General features: G+C 38.0%; 1 protein-coding gene across 14 annotated transcripts in view; it reads right to left on the bottom strand.

Annotated features, from left to right (window-relative positions):
• AOPEP (aminopeptidase O (putative)) overlaps positions 1 to 18,447 on the bottom strand; it is a 360,558-nt gene extending 342,111 nt beyond the window's left edge. For 7 of the 14 annotated variants that reach the window (XR_016510539.1, XM_090274018.1, XM_090274017.1 and 4 more), the window contains exon 1: positions 17,517 to 18,447. Coding sequence is in view for 10 of the 14 variants with exons in the window: in XM_090274018.1 (XP_090130144.1) it covers positions 17,517 to 18,310 (794 nt within the window). In the remaining 4 variants the exon portion in view is untranslated. The remainder of the gene's footprint in view (positions 1 to 17,516) is intronic. The other 7 variants (XR_016510536.1, XR_016510537.1, XR_016510538.1 and 4 more) reach the window with 3 other exon arrangements.
• Between the last annotated feature and the right edge of the window lie 803 nt (positions 18,448 to 19,250).

Raw genomic sequence — 19,250 nt, 5'->3', positions numbered from 1 at the left:
TAGGCCCTTAGGCCTTTAAAAGAAAAAAGCTTTAGAGATATTCTTACATAACTTGGAAATTACTCTGGAACATAAAATATGTTTAGAGATCACTGAGAAATTAATGTTTGGAAAACAAGCTGGTGGTCTGAAATCCAGTGCCGGTGGGCAGATACCCCAATCTTGGAAACCACCACCTTAAATAGAACACTTGTGGGAATCCTTGTGTGGAGGCCAAGAACAGGAGTTGACATATAAATAGGGCTACAGGTCACAACAACCAGGCTTCTGACAGAAAGGCCAAGTGTAGTCATTACCAAAGCAAGTGTAGAAAACCAACGGCATGAAATTAGGGCTCATTCTGTTACAATGTAAAAATACAAACCCATGCATCCCAACAACAATCTCTTCCCTGACAGAGATGGAAAAGATCGATGAAATCAAAGGAATATATTCTTCTTACACCACAGTGTAGAAGGCACAAAACTGACATCAGGAAAGAGTCTTAGGAAAATGTTTCCACTTTTTGCTTTTCAAAAGTTATTAAGAAACAACCATTAAAAACCTCCCAAGAAGTAAAAGTCCAGGACCAGATGGCTTTATTAGTGAATTCTGCCAAACAGTCAAAGATGATTTGGTACCTATCCTTCTCAAACTCTTCCAAAAAAAATTGAAAAGGCAATAGTTTCTAACACATTTTATTAGGCCAACATAATCCTGATACCAAAACCTGGGAAGGATTAACACTAGTAAAGAAAGCTACAGACCAATATCTCTATTGACGACAGGTACAGAAATCCTAAACAAAATACTAGCAAATTGAATACAACAATACATTAAAAAAATAATACACCACAATCAAGTGGGGTTCATCCCAGGAGCACAAGGATGGTTCAACATAAGCAAATCTATCAATGTAACACACCACATTAACAAAAAAAAAGGATAAAAATCATATGATCTTATCAATAGTATAGAAAAACATTTGATAAGATACAACAGCCATTTTTTATTAAAACACCATTAAAATGGGTATAGAAGGAAAGTACCTCAATATAATAATAAAGACCAATATCACACTCAACGGTGAAAAACTGAATGTTTTTCCTCTAAAATTAGGTACAAGACAAGGATACCTATTCTCACCACTCTTATTTAACATAGTTCTGGAAGTCCTAGCTAAAGGAATCAGGCAAGAGAAAATAAAAACAAGACCATCCAAATTGGGGAGGAAGAAGTAAAAGTGTCACTTTTTGCAGATGACATGATTCTGTGCATAGAAAACACTGAAGACTCCACCAAAAAAATATTAGAAACAATAAACAACTACAGTAAAGTTGTAAGACACCAAATCAACGTACAAAAATCCACTGCTTTCCTATATACTAACAATAAAACTTGAGGAAAAAAAAGAAAAGAAAAAAAATTCCTTTTGGAATTGCAACCTAAAGAATAAAATACAATACCTAGGAATAAACTTAATAAAGGGTATGAAGAACATATATGCTGCAAACTACAAAGCATGATTAAAAGAGATTGAAAAAGACATGATGAAATGGAAAGATATTCCATGTTCAAGGATCGGAAGAATCAACATAGTTAAAATGGCCACATTATCCAAAACAATTTAACGCAATCCCCATCAAAATCCCAATGTCATTTTTTAAAGACATAGAGCAAAAAATGGTCAGTATGGAACCACAAAAGACCACGCATAGTCAAAGCAATCCTGAGAAAAAAAGAACGAAGTCAGAGGTATCACACTATCTGACTTCAAATTATACTACAGAGCTACAATAATCACTGGTAGAAAAACCGACACACAGACCAATGAAATAGAACTGAGAGCCCACGAATAAAACCACGGGCATATAAGCAAATAATTTTTGACAAAGGAGCCAAAAACACACAATAGAGAAAAGAAAACCTCTTCAATAAATGGTGCTGGGAAAATTAGAAAGCCACATGCAAAAGAATGAAACTAGATTATAGTTTGTCCTCTTGTACAAAAACTAATTTAAAATGGATCAAAGACCTAAATATAAAATCTGAAACAATAAAGTACATAGAAGAATACATAAGTACTAAACTTATTGACCTTGGTCATAGAGAACATTTTATTAATTTGACCCCCCAAAGGCAAGGGAAGTAAAGGCAAAAATAAATGAATGGGACTATATCAAACTAAAAAGCCTCTGCACATTAAATGAAACCAAGAACAAAATTAAAAGGCAACCAACTGAGTGAGGTATGATATTTGCAAACAACAGCTCTGACAAGGGGTTAATATCCAAAAAATATAAAGAACTCATACAACTCAACACCCAACAAACAAATAATCCAATTAAAAATGGACAGAGGACCTGAACAAACACCTCTCCCAAGATGTACAAATGGTCAACAGATACATGAAAAGATGTTCAACTTCACTAGCTATTAGGGAATTTCAAATCCAAACTACAATGAGATACCACCTCACGCCTACTTGAATGGCTATTATCAACAAGACAGGTAATAACAAGTGTCAGAGAGGCTTCGAAGAGAAAGGAACCCTCATTCACTGCTGGTGGGAATGTAAACTGGTACAGCCAGTATGGAAAACAGTCTGATGGTTCCTTAAAAAAATTACGAATAGAGTTACTATAAGGCCCAGTAATCCCTCTTCTGGGTTATCTACCAAAAGAACTCAAAAACATTTATTTGCAAAGATATATGTGCCTCTATATTCATTGCAGCATTATTCACAGCGGTCAAAATATAGTGACAACTAAAGTACCTTTCAGTAGAGGATTGAATAGAGAAGATGTACATATATACAATGGAATTGTATTTTCCACCAGTGCCTCCCCCTCTACATTAGTCAAACTTACCAGAAAACAGAAGACAAGGGAGCCTAGGTAATGAGGTGACTGGTCATTCAGAGAAGATCACAAATAAGAGCAGAAAATGAACCTTAGGGCAGACAGGCAGGTGCAGTCTACCTTCCTAGAAGTGTACATGATAACTTGCAAGTTTGACATGGAGGAGGGGAAGATCAGAAATTTAGAAGATTTTAGTCCTCCCTGTGTTGCCAGCTTACTAAATGACTATGGGGAAGTCCTTTGACCTCTCTGAGTCACATGTAAAATGGGAATGGGATACAGGTTGGTGACCTCTATGTCTGTTCTGGTCCATAAATCTATGATTCTATATTCCAAGTCTATATACAAAATTTCATGGAAGACCCATAATCTCCCACCAGTTTCAATGAAACTTAGTTAACTATCCAGCCTCAGGCTGTTTAAGAACCTAATGAGGAAGCCTGCCAGAACTAGCTCCTCCCAGGTAGGGCTAGTGGTGGTGGGTATGTGGTGGGAGGTATGCTATAACAGCTCAAAAAGTCAAGCATGCCTAGTTCTCATAATTCTACCTGTTAGGTGTTTTGTGTTCTTCCCAAAAAGTGCATTTTAGAGAAGGATCCCAAAAAGAAAAGTGGGTGTTGTCAGTGGAAACAGGGTGTATTCCCAGAGGCCAAATGTCAGGCATAACTCTTGCTTCCTCTGACAATGGCAGTCTTTGAGATTAAGGCTTTCTTTCTCACTGAAGCAGAAGGGACCCCACATTTTTTTTTATCAGTTCAAGAGTTCTATGAAGCCATTTCTAATCTAAGTATACTTGTGGAGTTAAACTTATTTGTGATACTTACAGGGAATGGCAAACACCTGCCTAAAGATCCCCTTAAGACTTTCTTGGCCTCAGGCAAATGGGGAGCTGCTCTTTATGATGGTCTTAAGTTCTTGGGTGCTCAGGCCAAGTCTAAAAGTCTCTACACTCTAAAAAACAAGAAAAGGCTCAAATAAACACTCTAACTTTACACTTCCAAGAATTTGAAAAGAACAACAAACAAAGCCCAAAGTGAGAAGAAAGGAAATAATAAAGATCAAAGCAGAAATAAATGAAATGGTCCAAAAAAAGTTACAAAACATCAATGAATCCAAGAGCTGGTTCTCTGAAAAGATGAACAAGAGTCACAAAGCTTTAACCAGGCTCATTAAGAAAAAAAGAGAGAGGACCCAAATAAAGAAAATCAGCAATGAAAGAGGAAAAATAACAACTGACACCAAAGAAATAAAAAGGATTACACCCTGACTGGTGTGGCTCAGTGGACTGACTGACGACCTGCAAACCAAAGGGTTGCTGGTTTGATTCCCAGTCAGGGCACATGCCTGGGCTTCGGGCCAGTTTCCCAGTTAGAGATGTAGGAGAGGCAACCACACATTGATGTTCCTCTTCCTGTTTCTCCCTCTCTTCCCCTCTAAAAATAAGTAAATAAAATATTTTAAAATATACAAAGGATTGTAAGGAAATATTATGAACAATTATATGCCAACAAACTGGATAATCTGGATGAAATGGATAAATTCCTAAAAACATACAATTTTCCAAATATGAATCAGAGAATCTGAATATACAGATTACAACTAGTGAAATTGAAGCAGTAACCAAAAATCTCCCAACAAACAAAAGCCCTGGACCACATGGCTTCACAGGTGAATTTTATCAAATAGACTGAGAAGAACTAACACCTCTCCTTCTCAGACTATTTCATAAAATTCAAGAGGAGGGAAGGCTCCCAAACTCATTTTATAAGGTCAGCATTATCCTAATTCCAAAACCAAATGAAGACAATACAAAATATAGAAAATTATAGACCAGTATCCCTGATGAACATAGATGCTAACTAAAATCCTCAACAAAATATTAGCAAACTGAATACAGCAATTCATCAGAGATCATACACCATGATCAAGTGGAATTTATTCTGGGAATGCAAGGTTGATACAACATTTGCAAGTTAATAAATGTGATTCACCACATAAAGAAAATGAAGGATAAAAATCACATGATCATATCAATAGATGCAGAAAAAGCATTTGATAAAATCCAGTACCCATTTATGATGAAAACTCTCAGCAAAATGGAAGTAGAGGGAACATACCTAAACATAATAAAGGCCATGTATGACAAATACACTATTAGCATCGTACTCAATGGGCAAAAGCTATAAGTGTTCCCCTTAAGATCAGGAGTAAGACAGGGATGTCCACTTTCACCCCTCTTATTCAACATAGTACTGGAAGTCCTAGCCACAGTAATCAGACAAGAGGAAGAAATAAAAGAATTAGAAAGGAAGTAGTAAAGCTGTCTTTATTTTCAGATGACATCATACTGTACACAGAAAACGCCAAAGATTCCACCAAGAAACTACTAGAACTGATAAGCAAATTCAGCAAAGTAGCAGGGCACAAAATATCCAGAAATTAGTTGCATACTGATATGCCAATAACAAACTAACAGAAAGGGAAATTAGGAAAACAATCCCATTCACAATTGCTTCAAAAAGAATAAAATACCTAGGAATGAACCTAACCAAGGGTGTAAAAGACCTGTACTCAGAAAATTATAAGACATTGAAGAAAAAAACTGAAGATACAAATAAGTGGAAGCACATACCATGTTCACAGACAGAAAGAATTAACATCATTAAAATGTCAATACTACCCAAAGCAATCAATAGATTCAATGCAATCCTATCAAGATTTCAATGACATATTTCAAAGAACATTAAAAACTTGTATGGGACCACAAAAGCCTCGCACAGCAACAGCAATCTTGAGAAAGAAGAAAAAAGTTGGAGGAATCACACTTCCTAATAACAAACTATACTATAAGGGCATAGTAATCAAGACAACTTGGTATAAAAACAAACACATAGATCAATAGAACAGAAGAGAGAGCCCAGAAATAAACCCACACCTTTATAGTCATTCATATTTGGCAATGGAAGCAAGCACATACAATTTTTTGTTCAACAAATGAGAAAACTGGACAGATACATGCAGAAAAAAGAAATTAGACCACCTTCTTACACCATATACAAGAATTAATTCAAAATGGGTTAAAGATTTAAATGTTGGTCAAGAAATCATAAAAATCCTAGAAGAAAACATAGGCAGTAAAATCTCAGGCATTGTTCATAGTATATTTTATCTGCTATATCTCCTCTGGCAAGGGAAACAAAAGAAAAAAAATCAACAAATGGGACTACATCAAACTAAAAAGATTTTGCATAGCGAAGACCATCAACAAAATAAAAAGACAACCCACAGAATGGGAGAACATATTCGCTGACACTTCTGATAAGGGGTTAATACCTAAAATACATAAAGAAACTTACATAACTTAACACCAAAGAAACAAACAACCCAACTGTAAAATGGGCAAAGGACCTGCATAGACACTTCTGCAAGGAGGACATACAGATGGCCAATAGATATCTGGAAAGATGCTTAATGTCACTAATTGTCAGAGAAATGCAAATTAAAACCACAGTGAGATACCATCTCACACCTACAAGAATGGCTGTCATCTATAAATCAACAGACAACAAGTGCTAGTGGGAATGTGGAGAAAAGGGGACCCTTTTGCACTGCAGGTGGGAATGCAGACTGGTGCAGCCAAGGGTGGAAAGCAGATACCTCAAAAAATTAAAAATGGATCTGGCTTTTGACCCAGCAATCCCACTTCTGGGAATATACCCAAAGGAACCCAAAACACCAATTCAAAAGAATATAAGTACCCTTATGTTCATAGCAACATTATTTATAATTCCCAAGATATGGAAGCAGCCCAAGTGTCCATCAATAGATGAGCGCATAAAACTATGAAACAGTTACACAATGGAATTATACTTGGCTGTAAAAAAGAAAATTTTACCCTTTGTGACAGTATGGACAGACCTGGAGAACATTATGCTAAGTGAAATAAGCCAGTCAAGAGAAAGATAAATACCATGATTTTACTCATACGTGGAATCAAAGGAACAAACTGAACTAACAAGGAAAATTGGAACAGACTCATAGATGAAGAGTAGATGACACCTAATGGAGGGGGAGGTTAGGGGTGGAGGGATTGAGCAAAAAGTAAAAAAGACTCATGGCCATGGACTACAGTATGGTGACTGCTGGGTGAGAGGTGTATAACAGGACTAAATGGCAGTGAAAAAAAAAAGATTTTTTAAAAAGTATCTGCACTCTCCTGCTGCTGTGCTCAGCACCTCATTTCCTTAGTGACTTTGGTGTCCCTTTCTCTACACAGGGAACAAATCCTCCCCAAAATATTGGCTTGCCAGGAGGTTTGCTCTCCGTCTCCCCACAAGGTTGGGTCAGAGGCCATGCTACCATATTAACATGTGTTCCTCCTGTGCCCTTAGTATGCAATCCCCAAGACTTCCTCCATCAGCTTCCACACCTCTTCCCAGAAGAAACAATCAGATTTGAGATGAGGTCATATCCGAGGAACACTGCAGAGGAAGAATCAGGACTTAGTAATTTGCTGAAGGAGAGGGAGAAGGAGAGAAAGACCTCTCTGAGGTAGGCAGCTTTCAAGTTGGTCCGCGAAGACCCCTGCTTCCTCATGCTCACACCGTTGTGGAATACCCCAGCACGCTGTATCAGGGTTAGTTGGTGTGACCAATAGGAGATGGCACATATCACTTCTGAGATTAGATTACTTAAATTGTGTGGCTTCCACTTTAGGGTTTCCTTCCCTTCTCTCTCTCTCTCTTCATCACTGACACTGGGGAAAATCCAGCTGCCATGTTGAGGACACAGTGGGAGCCTACGGAAGGCTGATGTGGTAGAAGCCAAGACCGCCAGCCCACAGGCAGTGAGGACCCAAGGGCTGTCAACAGCCATGCCCGTGCATTTGGAAGAGGATCCTCCAGCTCCATTCAAGCCTTGAAATGCCTACCGCCCCAGCAGAGTGCAACCTGTGAGAGAGCCCGAGCCAGAGCCACCCAGTTAAGCTGCGCCTGGATTCAGCGGAAACCAAGAAATAATAAATATTTATTCTTTTAAGTTGTTAAGTTTTGAAGTAATTTGTTATCCAAATATAGATACCAGAATTTTCTCATGTTTCTGGCTCAAGTGATAAAATGGATTATGAAGTTATTAAACAAGAAAGAAAACTCAGGACCACACACAAGGTCACAGGAGGGGTCAGGGAGAAAAAGAGTTCCTATCCATTAAATTTGCATACACAAAGCTTTATATATCATATGGCAGATATGGCAGATTACACTCTATGGACACAGAGATGGTGATTTCCTAACCCCAAACAGTAGTGCCCAACAATGGTACTGAATGTCTGAAATCAGACCAATCTGAGAAAATTTAAGAATGATAATTTTATAAAGTAGTGTTTTTTGTTGCAGACAGATTTGAGTCTGGGTGCCACACTCAAATAGGAGGGTTGTGGTGGGAGAGGGATCCTTCCATTGACTGAATTTTTAAAAAGCATGTTATCACCATCCTTTCTTCCTTAATTCTCTATTACATTATTTCCCCTCTAAATTAGTCTACTTCTAGATATTTTGCTCTAAAGTATCATCCTGATTCCCCTGTCATCTCTTGAAGGCTCTTTCTGCCATATTGTGCCTGGGCACCTAAACTCCCACCAAGGGACTTGGCCAGGAAGCTCTCACCTCCAGCCTCCCCACTGTCCTCACCATTCTTTTTTTCTACCCTCCTCTTTACATGGCTGGGCACCCTTTCTGCTAAAGACTATGGTTTCTTTCTAGGTTCCCACTTGGTCTCAAAAGCTGTAACTCCCAAATTGTGGACCAAGTCATCTATCTAAAAGCCACACCCATAAACACACGTACCTCTGATATAAGACTCAAACACTTTCTTATTGGAACATTTTCATAAATTTTAAAAAAATCACTGAAAAGAGAGGCCCTAAGCAAAACATCATGAAAATGCAGGTCCTCTTTGTGCTCTTACTCATTTCTAAGCCTTTTTCTTGTTCTCAGTTGCACCTTCACTCCTCCCTTCCCAACTCACCCAAACCAAGTGCCAGTGACTATAACCAATGGCCTTTTGAGCTTTTATAACCTGATATCCTTATGCACAGTATAGTGCAAATGTCAAGCAATTTAAAGTTAAGTAACTAAGAGAGAAAGACATCATGAAATTGAATCAGTGGCGAACACACTGGAAACCACAGAGCCCAGCGGAGACTCTGGATCCACAGGTGAGGTGGACCACCGGGAATTGTTCATCAGGGTGACAGCAAAAAAAGCAACCAAAAAGTACCAAGGAAGCAACAAGTACTCCAATGAGAGGGGGAAAGACAGGACTTTGGGGAACAACACCAACTTTAATGATTTTTACCATCACTTTAATCATCTTTCCTTGTGATCCCCCTAATAACCTTACTAAGAGAAAAAAGAAAAAGGACACCTCAGCAAAACCCAAAAGATATAGATTGGAAGTCCCCAAAGTCTGGCATTCTGATAGAAGACCCAAGTCACAGAGGTTCAGAAGGTAAATATATAGAGGCCAGAAAGGAGATCAGAAATTCAAAACCAATTAGAGGAAATCAACGACATCAGGCTGAACAGTAACAATGCACACATCCAAATTTCACATATTATGGGTAATTGGACAGTTTTTGATATCTGCACTCAAATGAACAACATCTGAAAGTTAATGTCTCATCATTTGTAAAACTATCAAAAATCTGATTCATTTTAAATAAAAACTCAAAAGCGCGTTTTCGAGCCAATGAACACTAAGTTATTTGCATGTGTCTGACTCAGGACTTACCTTTTCACCATGATACCAAATTCACTCACTGAAAACTGCCAAAAGCATAAAAATTGAGGGTTAAAATTCTTCAGGGGCTTTTCTCAGGTGTCAGGCACACAGCCAAAGATTACCAAACTTTGTAAACACTGTAATCACAATAAAAAATTCTAGTACAGTCAGTCACTTGCACATCTAGAAATCCCTCGTGTCAGTGACTCTTTAAATGAATCAAAGGAAAATGGGCTTTGAATTAAGCTGAAGATTAAAGAAAGAAGAAAAAAGGAAATTAAGTGAGTTTTTTAACAGGGATGAAAGCTTTAACCTCTGAATGAAGCTTTAGTGGTGGAATTTGGGGCATCTGACAGCAAGTGGAGAAAGGGTGAACATGGGGTCTTCATGGAGTCATGAAAGTCATACTCTGTACATGGTGATGGCTCCCATCATGCATGCATTCAGATGAGAACTATATTGAGAGCTGATTTCCTGCGCTCCAGGCCCTAAGAGGGGAAGAAGATGTTTACATTTGTAAACATGCCCTGCAGTTATCTGGATGTGTAATCACTGAAATAAATGCAGCTGTGTTTATCCAATGTGCACAGCTTTGCACCTTGGCCATGTTGTTAAAACATGCCAGTCGGAAATTCTCTGATGCTTATAACTTCATTATTTCTACAATTATTTCCATTAATTCCTTCCAGCACGCAAAGGAAAACACCCACATCACAGCTCATCTTAGATGGTGCATGGGAGACTCTTTGGGGAGCCTAGTTAACTGCACAGGAGTTGTGGGTGTGGGAGGAGGACACTGAAAATTAAAAACAGTACTACAATGGTGAGAGGCAAGTCCATGACTTGCTGCCATTAAAGAACAAAAGTAAGGAAGAACCTGCCAGAATAACAATGACTTCACCTTGTTACATGTTTCTGTGTTCGCAGAGTGGTCAAATAAGGGCGAAACATACTATGTTATGATTTGAATGTACCTCCCCTCTCCCCCATTCTTAAATTGATGTCCTAATGCCCAATGTGATAGTATTAAGAGGAGGGGCCTTTGGAGGGTGCCTAGGTCATGAGTGCAGAGCCCTCATTAATGAAATCAGTGGCTGTATAAAAGCAGCCTGACACAACTCCCCAGCCTCTTCCACCCTGTGTGGACACAGCCATGAGTCAGCAGTATGCAACCTGGACGTGGGACTTCACCAGAACCCAACCGCACTGGCACCCTAATCTCACACTTCCAGCCTCCAGGACTGTGAGAAATACGTGTGTTGTTTATTAGCCACCCAGTTTATGGTGTTTTGTCATAGCAGCCTGAGCAGACTGAGACCTTATGCCTCCCAAGTTAAGAGGTCAACTAACACTAATGTGCTCGCTCATCTTAAGAAGCCAGCAATGGGGAAAAAAAAAGCTTGTAGGGGATTGATTCAAACCATGTGTTTTCTTTCTCTTCAGTTGACTACTATAGGCATTTGTCTTTTTGCAGTTGGGGTGAAAAGAGGATTATTTTAAGTTTAAAAAATGTTTCAAGTTCCATTACTTTCCATAATATCACCCATTTTCAGATACTTTGTTATCACCATTCAGTGACTGGGGAAAGGGCTGCTCCACGAGAACTGGGCAGGAGGTGATGAGTCCACCGTTACCTGGGTGTGGCTTGATGGGATGCTTTCCCACAAAGAGGCACTGATCTGATCACTGGAGGCCATGGGACCATAGATGTGACAGCTCAGTGGGTCAGATTCTTTTACAGGCTTCCCAGGGTTACACAGTCCTCAGGTCTCTGCCAATTCCTCTCCATCTGTTCTCCTGATTCAACAACTCCCAAGTTATAGTCTCCATTGCAGGTGAGCAACCTTCTGGCTTTCTTGTGACACAAAAATCAAGAGCCAGACCTACCAAAACAGGAAGTGTCAGCTATGACTCACTCTCTCCTACACACACACACACTCACACACACCTTCCTTATTATCTTATCATTCTACTTCATGGCAGTCACCAAAACCAGAATTCATCAACCATATTGAACATACGGCAGTTCCAAGAATGCTGCTCTGACTCAGATTTTCTGTATAGTCAAAATGGACTGGACTGAATAAAGGTGGCTCTGAGTCAGAAATTCACTTTTCAACACAGGTGTTTTGGGTGCAAAACAGGCAAGCTGCTTATAAAAGCAAGGACAATATTTCTCATCTGGAAGTCCATTGTGAATAGATAATTTTATATGTGGAAAACATTTGGAGATCCTCAGACGGAATCTTTTCATTTTATACATAAGAAAATTAAGCTCCCGAGATGGAAAATGACTTATCTGAAGTCACACAGCTAGTTGGCAGCATAGCTCTGAGGAGTGCTCTGGTCTCTTGGCTCTCACCTTCCAGGTTCTTTTCAACATACTATGCTTTTGGTTATAATTTGTTATGTTATTTTCTGTTGATGTTGATTATTCTTTGTTTGGTCTTTTTGGTTACTTTAGACAGTCTATTGTCTTTTTCTCCCATAACTCAAGTGGGATTCTGGGAAATGGAGGTGGTCCTAGAATGTGCAACAAGGGGAGAAAGAGGCTAACATAGAACTCTTCCAAACATCTTTTTTGGAATTCTCAATTCCTCCTTTGCAATTATACAACAATATTATAGAATTAATGTACTTCCAGTTCAGTTCTCATGAATTTTGTACTGGTTTCTGGAAGCAAATAAGAAAAATATTAATTGTAGAAATAATACTTTTAGATTTCTTTGAAAGATCTTCTGCTCATTCTTTTCATTTTAAAACTTTCCTTTATAGTGAGATATAAAACAATAGAACTATTTTAGTGGGGGATAAATCATGTTTTAAGATCTCGTTTTGATGTCAAATAAAAATATTCCAAAAGTCTACATCTTTCTTGGTCCAATAGCTGAGCAATAAATATAATAGGAAAAAGGTCACTCTTTTTTTGTATTTTGCCAACTTCATCCTGGTCTTATCTAAAACAAAGAAACATCACAGTGATTTAGGAAATTTAAAAATTTAACATTACCTTAAATTGTAGTGTATTTTCCTAATCAGTTTCTTTAACAAGATCCAAATAATTGTAGTTTTTAAAATAAACTTGCTATATTGAACCAAATTTTCCCTCCATTCAATTCATGTCCCATGATGTTATCAGCTGAAGCCCAGATCTCCTAGACCACTTGGCAGGTTCCACAACTATTTTAATGATGCTAAGGGAAAAGGGCATGGGTTACCAGAGAGAATGCTTTGGTTTAAACTAACATTTTACTCAGTGAAATGAGAAAAAAATGTGGTGACATGCAGAAAGTACATAAACTTTGAGTAAAGATGCCTGGTTTCCAAGTTTTTTTCTTAGGTATATTAAGAACCTAGAATCAAAAAGATATTAAGTACCCTTCCTTCTAACAGCAAGAACACCTTTACACATTCTTGACCCTGTCCCTGTTCTTAAGTAGTTCTTCAGAATATTTTTAAAGGGTACACACCACACAAAGTAAACATTGTTTCCAAGAACCAACTTGAATCAGATTATTATATATGTGTTTGCTTCATACTCATTTTTTTTAATGTCACCTAAAATCCAGTACCTGTATGATGGAGGCAAGAAAGAGCATTTCAGTTCAAAAGCTGCCACAACCCCACAATGGCTAAACAAAGGTAGGAAAATGTAGCTTTCATACATGCAGATATTTAATTTTAGAACTATAATTATAATGGGAAAGAAGAAATTATTGACAATTATTGGAAGGAATACACTTTTATAGCTTCAAATGTATTTTCAGTTCTCTAGAGAACGCTGCCACTTTGGTAAAAATGGGAGGAGAGCCCTTACAAAAGGGGGATTTCAGGGTGGAATAATGGTGACTTCTTTCCAAATCTGAAGTCTTTTAAAATAAACTTTATTTTGCAACAGTTTTTTAAAAAATTCAAGAGCAAAAATATAGAGGTCCATATACCCCATACCCAATTTTTCCTATTAACATCTTATATTAGTATGTTACATTTGTCATAGTTGATGAACTAATATTGATGTATTATTATTACCTAAGTCCAAATTTTATTCAGATGTCCTTATTTTTTTCTCTAATGTCATTTTTGTGTTCTAGAATACTACACTACTTTTAGTCATCACATCTCCTTAGGCTGTAGATTTCTTAAGACTTTCTTTATGTGGACCTTGAGAGTTTTGAGGAGTACTGGTAAGGTATTTCGTTGAATGTCCCTCATTTTTCTCTCGGTTAGACTGGGGTTATGGTTTTGGGGGCATCATACCAAGGGTATATATTGTCAATACAATTTACCAATTTGGTCAACTGCAGTATAGTTCCTTTGGCCTTTAGCTTTACAGACTCCACACGTTTCCAAGGGTATTTAGGTCAGCACCTTTTCTCCATACCCACTTCAGTGAGGTTGTTTCACATATTTTAATGCAATTAGTTTTGTTAATCTTGATCTCCTCACTGAGGTCCTGTTTTGTCAGGCTTGTCCAATGTAAAGTTACACTCCCCCCACCTTTCCATACTGTCCTCTTGGGAAGGAGTCACTCTGTATAGGCCACACTTAAGGAGAGTTATGCTCTACCTCATTGAGGACGGAGTATCTACTTAACTTGGCCTTCTCTTGCACCGTGGATTTGTCCATTCTCCTCCATTTGCTTATTTAGTCAATCACTTACTTTATCAGTACAGACTTAGATATTTATTTTATACTTCGCGTTATCATCCAAAATTATTTTATTTTGTTGTTCAGCTTTGTCAATTAGGAGTTCTTTCAGATGGCTCCCTGGACCTCTGACATACACCCGCAGTTGCAGATTGTTGCTCCAGGCTCATCTTGTATATTTCTAGCTCCAATCCTAGCTATTTCTTCAAGCAGCCCTCATTCCTTTATTGGAGAATAGTATTCAAAACCAAGATCCAGGCTCTAGGGTGTACTCACTTCAAAACCCTTTCAGCTGACAAGCAAAGAAATATATGTGTGTATACTAACCCTTAGAAACACCGTATCTATAATTAATTCTAGGTAAAACCATCTCTCTCTACATTAAGCTAAATGAATTCACAGTAAGATCTCCAGTTCTATTTCCACATGGATTTTTCTGGCCTCGTCCCCCTTCTCATTTGTAAACCTCGCACTTCACCAGTGAGAAAGTTGGCTCCCACCATCTGCCATTCACCTACTTAATTGTTCAATTCCAACATACATGCAGTATAGTGATACCAAAACGGTTAACCTGTATGCCCATGGGAAACAACTTTATCAACCACAGTACAGTTCCTTTTGCCTTTAACTTTACAGACTCCACACATTTTCAAAGGTATTTAGGTCAGCATCTTCTCCCCCTACCCCCTTCAGTTAGGTTGTTTCACATATTTTAATGTAATTAGTTTTTTCATTTTATATTCCATCCTGGGTTCCTCTGACCTCCTAAATGATTATTTATTTATATAATAAAATAACAAGTTTTATTCTCAACAAGGGGTATGGCGAAGGTAGGAAGGGGAGAAGCCACTGATGGAACTTGAAAGGAAAAAGCAATTTAGAGATTATTTAAGTTTCTGTCTAATATCAGCTTGAAATAAAAACTTATTAAAAGCTAACATACTTCATTTATTTTTTAAATGTACTGAAATCTTTGCATACAGTAAGGAACATGGTAAAGATCAAATGTAAGAAATGTAGTTCTCTTTCACAATTAGACATGGATTTTTCTAGGAGCCTCCAGTAACATTATTCAATTCTCTTACTTGCAAAATTAAAATTAAAATTTTCTCAACCAGGACTAAGAATCTATGGTAAGTATACTGATAGTAACTCTGCATTTAGGAGTAAAAATGTAACAACTATTTAAGTTTTAATTGGAGGAAATAAGCTCTACCCAGTTATTTTTTTCACTTAATTGTAAAATTTTATATTTTCACACAATTATATTCATAAAGCATTGTAACCCTGAAACTTACTATTCACTTATATAACTAAGGAATTATTCCTGTCTAGCAATTTGGGATCCATGGGCATTTTAAAGTCCTTAAAGTATTTAAACAGTTACCAGAATATATCTAGATTTATTCTTAAGCATGTGAGAGAGTTTACAAAGATTTGGTGGCCATTCATGGAAGATAATCTTAAATAAAATCCACTCCCAAGAGAAAAAACATCTTTTGATGATTAAAAAAAAAAAATTATTATCCTTGTATGAGTGCATACGTGCCATTTCTTAACTAACATATAATCACAAATTTCCAAGGATGGAATTTAAAATCCTACTATGATTATGTGTTTTATCAGAAAAGGAGACATCAAGAATAAATTCACCAAGTCAGCCTTTGCAGGAGCAAATTGTGCCCAAGGACCTCTTTAGTTTCTTTATGGAAATCAACATTAATCCATTCCTACTCAACACTTTACATGTAATGCAATTCACAAGTCTACTTTCTTCTTTGTAGTGAGCACTGAGAAGAAAGACATGTTTGAGGCCATTAGTGAATATTTCTTTCAAATATTGTGAATAGTTTCTTTTTTCCCATTATTCAATTAAAAAATTAAATACCTGTGACTATAAAAACTACAATTTCCTAGTTAAGTATTCAGAGACAGTATAGTTAAATCTTACTGAAAACCCCATCTTTACTAATCTCAAAAAAAAAAAAAAAAGAAGAAACACCAACTCTAATGTTACAATATGAACACCTGTTTCTTTCCCTTCATGGTCTCCCAAGAATATCTAATAAGTTATTCTATAAAGAAATCACTATGCTTTTGTACTAGTTTGTATCAACCCTGCAATTTCCTAAAGGCTCCCTCATACTCCAGCAGAAATAAGACCGGAAGTGAATTCACTCCAAGCGGGGCAGGAGACCAAAGTAGGAGGTAAGATTAGAGGCAAGGAATGGGATAATTAGAGCTCAAAGTCAACGTGATGCTTTAAGAAAATCTAAAAGACTTTTTGAGGGGTGGGTTGGGGAGAGATGTAAGCAGTTTACCAAAACCACTGTCTCCATCAAGGGAGTCCAATGCTACAAAAGAAGGTGCTCAAAACAAGCTTACAGAGATGAACGTTCCTCCAGCCTCTGTAATAATTACCACATTGACTTGTAGTATGTTTGCACAAAGAAATTGGTGCAATAATGAGGGATCAATAAAGTTTGATCTAAAAATTCTCAAATTCTAAAAATCCTGAACAACTGTTGGAGCAGGGACAAGAAGAACAAATGGCTCCCTCAATATATCCCCTGGAAATGGATGCCTCATCAGTTCCTTCTCCCCACACCAAAAACCAGGAGTCTCCACGGTGTCAAATATTAAGAATCACAGCCAAAGAATGTGCGCACTATCAGTAGGACTGACACACTCCTCACACACAGACCTTTCAAAGGCTTTGGAGGTTCACATTATATGACAACAGACAAAGTCTAGGGAGGCATAGCTGCCAAGAGTCAGGACAGTAAGAAAGTCAGAAAGCACAGATGCCTTTATTTGCCAGGTTTCACACCAACCCAACTTGGCAACAGTCTACTCCCTCGGGGGGAATGCAAAGGCACTTTGAGAAATATGTACTCAGAGGCACATATCACTCCCATCTGCAGCACTGGAAATCACCAGCAGAGATCTCAACGGAGAAGCAGGCTCAGGATTTAATCATTAGGCTTGCCTTTCAATCTCCTCACTCAGAAATATGAGGGCTCAATAATCTTCTCACACTGACTTAAGGGAAGTAATCCTATTACGAGTTGAACATGCTTGGGAGTTTACCTGCTTCACTGTGGGTCTAAGGAGTTGAGGTTGGATGGGTAACTCCACAGAACAAGGAGCACCTTTGCAGAGTTGGTCTCCTGCGAGTGTTCCTGCAAAGGCTCATCCCCCAGTGTATGAGATCCACAGACAGGGGGCTGCAGAGTACCCAATACCTACCTGCCACTCTGGTCTGAGGTCCACGTAACTGATCGCCCCTGGGGTTTGGTTCTGTACCATATCCTTATGGCATGAGGAAAATCAGTAGCTGTCTGAGCCCCTGTCTTCCTGATCTGTAAGCTCCAACTGTCAGTGTCAAACAGGAGTTCCCCACAGCCAGGAGCCTGGCTGCAGTGAGCATAATAGTCTAACTGCTCCCTCCAACGATCTGCAGGCAGAGTCACAAGTTCACATACAATCTGATTCCTGAGCTCAGTAACACCTCTGAGCTTGGGAGACCTTGTAAATTTTTCAATACCTGGCACAGCAGCAACATCCACCTCCTCAACCTTTAAAACAGATAAATCACAGCAATCCAACACTAGCAAAAAATCCTCACTCCCATGATTTCCTGTGTCACAGCAGTACTTTGAGCTAGAAATCCCAGAAGCCTGTCCCCCGTTGTCATGGTTACCATCTTTACCAAAAGTCTCTTTTTCACCTTTACCAGAGATTGCAAAATCATTGTATCTCATTTTAGAAGAGAAGGTCCTTGTATTTGTCACAGGAACATGGCAGGGTTCCAGCATCCTAAATTCGCAGGCTTCATTTGATTCTGATTGGCAGGTTTCCTCAGTGGAACTACTCTTTTTCCTGTACCTGTTTCCAGCCTCCAAGAAAAGCACTAAGGTGCCCTCAATGATTTGACTTTTGAAATCCACATCTAAGTCCAGTACATAGTGCTTCACAAGTATGTGGCTGGTGTTGGCCATGAGAGGCAGGTCATCTTGAGAAGAGTCCAGCTTTATGTCCATGGTGTAGGTTGTTGAAAGCTTTGTTAAACTCTCAGAAGGGCCTTCCTACCTGCCTTAATCATTCAGAATCATAAATGACTGTCTACCAAAACAAAACAACAAAAACTTTGATGTCACGAACTTCCACAATTTTCATGTCCCTGGCAAAGAAGAAGAAAAACACAATTAGACAAAGTTCCAAAACCCTAAATGCTCCTGCAGCCGCTGCTCCTGCAAGTTGACTATCTTCTTAAATGATCCCCCAATGTGGTAGAAGCTCATGACTAGAAGGCAGACTAATCTTTGTGACTGACATCAAAGAAAGCTGCATTATGGGTTTCTAAAAATATTCCAATTACCAATGGAATGAAAGGGGCCTCCACAAAGCCAGAAGAAACCTGCTTCTAACTAGAACAGTTCTTGTTTTGGAAAAGAACGATTTTATGCAAAAGCATGACAACATCACTGTGCCTCTTGTTTTAAAATATATTAAATGTATCATTTCTAATTTTGTGCATCAAAAGATAAGTGATTTTTTCTCAACTGTGATTCTAAGTAATAATGTGAATGAAGGCTAAATGGCCTTATACATTTTATTCTTTGAGAGTAATAATTTAATACACACAATGTAACTCCAGGGATTAATGTACTTTTCACATTAAGACTGCTCTCATATCAGCACTTCCAGTAAATTACAGGAAAATGAGCCAATTTACCAGGAGTGCATTCTAAGTATTCCTTTGAGATTGTTCAGGGAGATTTTTCAAATTTATAGTTAAATACTCAAGATATATCATTACATCTTAATAGCTGAAAACCCATTAACATTCTGGATAATAGCCTTCTTGTGGCAAACAAAAAGTTCTTCTCATATGAAAAAAAAAGTATGCAAATATCTATAAAAAATGAAGGAGAGAAATTAAAATGTAGAAACAGATGCTGTAATAAAATAAAAAAGTTC

Source organism: Furipterus horrens, unplaced genomic scaffold (assembly GCF_987537825.1).
Source record: "Furipterus horrens unplaced genomic scaffold, mFurHor1.1.pri manual_scaffold_4, whole genome shotgun sequence".
In the NCBI taxonomy this organism is placed as follows: Eukaryota; Metazoa; Chordata; class Mammalia; order Chiroptera; family Furipteridae; genus Furipterus; species Furipterus horrens.
This window is presented reverse-complemented; position numbering and strand designations above follow the sequence as displayed.